The sequence below is a fragment of the Limulus polyphemus genome, unplaced genomic scaffold (assembly GCF_000517525.1).
Source record: "Limulus polyphemus unplaced genomic scaffold, Limulus_polyphemus-2.1.2 Scaffold5218, whole genome shotgun sequence".
NCBI lineage: Eukaryota > Metazoa > Arthropoda > Merostomata > Xiphosura > Limulidae > Limulus > Limulus polyphemus.
In genome coordinates, this window is record NW_013670828.1 from 10,477 (window position 1) to 14,081 (window position 3,605).

The 3,605-nt window shown below is 28.6% G+C and overlaps 1 protein-coding gene across 3 annotated transcripts in view; it reads left to right on the plus strand.

The window, feature by feature from the left end:
* The window catches only part of LOC106472285 (uncharacterized protein KIAA2026-like), a 38,325-nt gene that overhangs the window by 9,994 nt on the left and 24,726 nt on the right, over positions 1 to 3,605 (plus strand). For 2 of the 3 annotated variants that reach the window (XR_002613436.1, XM_013932916.2), the window contains exons 5-6: positions 1,735 to 1,940; positions 3,183 to 3,343. Coding sequence is in view for 2 of the 3 variants with exons in the window: in XM_013932916.2 (XP_013788370.1) it covers positions 1,735 to 1,940; positions 3,183 to 3,343 (367 nt within the window). In the remaining variant the exon portion in view is untranslated. The remainder of the gene's footprint in view (positions 1 to 1,734; positions 1,941 to 3,182; positions 3,344 to 3,605) is intronic. The other variant, XM_022400882.1, reaches the window with a different exon arrangement.

The window sequence follows — 3,605 nt, forward strand, 5'->3', positions numbered from 1 at the left end:
GTTTATAAAGCAATGTTTTTCTCATGTCTGTTTTTTCTTTTTGCATATTGCCTATCTATCATACAAAGTAATATTAATTTTAAGATTCAAAATACTTTTATGCATCATAAAATTTTGAAATTTCACATTAGAAATCTTTATAATGTCGAGGGATAACTATCAAATGTTTCTTAAGAAAAAACTTTATATTTTAACTGTTATTTTCAGTAATTAATCTCTGTACAGGTTTGGTAGATTTGACTGATCTCGCAACCACCTAAAATATTAGGAAATAAATATAAATTATGCCTCTTTCATTCTAGAATGAACACACATTATAACACGCAAACATAAATGTTTAGACTAAATAGCTTAAATCTCATATCATTATACATTTATATATATTTATTATTTTTATTATATTGACCTTTCACCCATGCTTGGCTCACAGTACAGAAGTTACAATGACACGGCTCATGTGCACTCATGTTACTGTATCAAATAACATAAAACTGACCTTTGGTCTGTGCAAAGTAACTTGTCTTGGCTGTGTTTTAGTAGACTAGAATTTTGTGAAATACAGTCACATTTCAATTATTATACATTATATATGTATATAGATTACTGCTATTTTGAAATAAGTTTTTATTAAACATATTTTTCCTAAAACATAGAACAGTAAATAAAAAAGTAAAGCAAACAATTATATCTCCTAGTTATGACCTTTGTACTTAGTTGCTGCTTGATGTTGGTTGCTAAGTCTTTAAAAGTTTTGCATGTAGAGGACATGAAACAAAATAATGTTTTTAGGTTTTATATATATATACACATTTGAATGACTAAAAAATCATAAAATACTACATTAATACATAGAATCCCACAATAATTTATAAAGCTTACTAAGATGTATTTTAGTCTAAAAAAATATGAAATTTCGAACAGACTAAAGACACACCCTACCTCATTTAAATATTGGTTCAAAAGAAAGAAATGGCGCCAAGTCAGTTAAAATGAGAAAGCCACTAGGGGGACATTCTGAGCTTCTAATTGGTTATTCATGTCATATATAGAAATAAGTGTATATAAGGGAGCATTTCCAAAAATGGAACGAGGTGGGCGGGGTGTCACTGTGTTTGATTTATTACATGTGCAATATCTCAGCAAATTGAAAAGATAAGAGACTCTTATTTTATATTCTAGCTTTTCAATATTGGTAATTTGATTTTCTAATTCTTTTGAAACTGTTAACTTGGTATTTTGACTTCACAAACATCTAGTTTGAACCAGTAATGCATTCAGTTGCTACTCATAAAACTGTTGCCATTGGTAACTGTGGTAATTCCCATCTAAAGTACAGTTTTTAATCCAGTTGTATACTCTTTTCAACTCTGAAATTAAAATTTTTTGCATTAGCTACACTTGCTTTATCATAAGAAAGCTTTTTATTTTGGCTTTTTTTTTTCTATGTATGTTTAAATCTTATGCATAAGCTAAACTGTTTTTTTTTCTTAGTTGATTGGTTCTTCCACAGAGTTTGGTTATTTTGGGGTTTTTGTTCTTTATGATTAGAAGTTTTTTCATTTTTACATAGGAAACTTTTATTTTCTTATTGAATTTGTACTTTTTATTATTTGATACTTACCATGGATATTCTGTGCAAAAATGCTTATGTACAATAAATCTTTATTCTAAATTCATTTTTGAGAATTAAAAATGAATTTGTCTAAATATTTTCTTTCTTTTTTTTTATTCTAGTCATACGAAGAAAAACACGTTATAATGGAGACCATTCAATGATTTTAAGTCATATGATGAAGGAAAGAAGCCTGAGAGCTAAAGAAGCCAAGCGTCGGCAGGTGGATATGAAGAGAGCAGAACAAGAAGCAGCTGTTCAAAAGGTGATAAACTGGGAATCAGAGCTGATCCAAGAACATATTAACACAATAAATGCTATGTGGGAGGTGGGTATTTTTAATTCCCATTTTGATATGTTTATAAGGCTTTTTTTCGAAGAGTAATTCTGAGTTTATCATTTGAAAGTCAAGTAACGACTGGTGTTTAAGGGCTTTAAAATTTCTGGTGTTTTAAGATTAGTAAAGTTTTTAACTTTAATATACATAAAAATAAGAATTATTTTCAAAAAGTAAGGGTCACAGAAATGAGATCAAATGGAAAATGTGTTGTGGTAGAAGAGAAAGATAATTTTATTTTATGTATTCTTTTATTTGTGGTTTTATAATAAATAAAGTTTTTTGTTTTTATCAACAGTTTAAGTTGTTTCACAACTTAATTGTTTAAATTATTTTGTTGATTCATGTTTGTACAGCAAATCTGTCTTTTGTTTACAGTACTACAAATTCCTTCTGAATATTTTGCAGGGTGGTTGACAAGATGTGAATAAAGTTTTACTGTGTGTTTATTCAAATACATATGAATGAAAGTGGTAGAGCACCATTAAAAAAGTTATGATTTTTGAGCTTGTGTAAGACTAAAATTCGGGTTAAAAGATGCAATATTTTTGGTTTAATCTGTACCCTTACAATAGTGCAGTTATGCATTGTAAAACAGATTTTTGTTGTCAGACAATAATAGTGAGATCTTAAGTTGCAGTAATTTCTTCTATCATTTTCTGATATATTATGTCTTTAATATTACATTGTACAATAAAAAAATAAGTTATTGTGAAAACCTGAAAATCTTAATTTTGTTTTTGTTACATGTTACATAAAAGTGTTTCAAGTTATGTTTGAAAATCTATAAGATTCTTCATTTTTACTTTTACAACTTTCCCATTTTGTTGTTGTGTTTGAATGTAATCACTCAGAAATTATGTTATGAAAATAGTGTTTTAGAAGTGTAGCTGTCAAAGAATCGAAGTAACTGAAACTGTATTCAGGCCTTTGGTGAAAAGATTTATAGGAAATGCACTGAATCATGTTAGAGTTTCAATTGGAAACACATTTTACCTCATAAATCATTATGTTTTCACAATAAAAGACAGATAAATAGCACGCAAAAATTATCCTGACTGTGATACTGAAAGAGTGATACCTTCGACCTTCTTACAAATATTACTGTGTGTGTGTGCATGCATTTGTTTATAATATTTTTATTATGTCCAAATAACTCGTGTACTTAAATTAATTCTTATTCCTTATTTCTGTGTATTGTATTAACAAGTTTTTTGTTGTTGTTTTTTTCAGTTGCCACAAATTGGTCATTTTCTGTATTTGACTCAAAGAATTCTGAACATTCCAGACGTCACACAGTATGAATTAGAACGTGCTTTTCTGATACCGCAAGCAAGTAGTTTAATGTGTGCTATTATGACAACATTACTAAGTAACCCCCAAGATCGTGCCAAGTAAGTTGTACACCATGTGATTTATTCTGTTATATATCGTACTTTATGAATTCGGGAAGTTTTAGTCTATATTATTGCATCATATTTATAGAAACTGAGTAACAAATCAAGATAGTTACTAAACGAAAATTATTTAGAATCACACAATACCAACGTCATTTACAAAATAACATGCAATAACTGCACAGAATTCTACAGGAAGAAAATTGGAAACCAGATTGACAGAACACAATAAAAAACCGTCCCATGTTTTTCACCATTG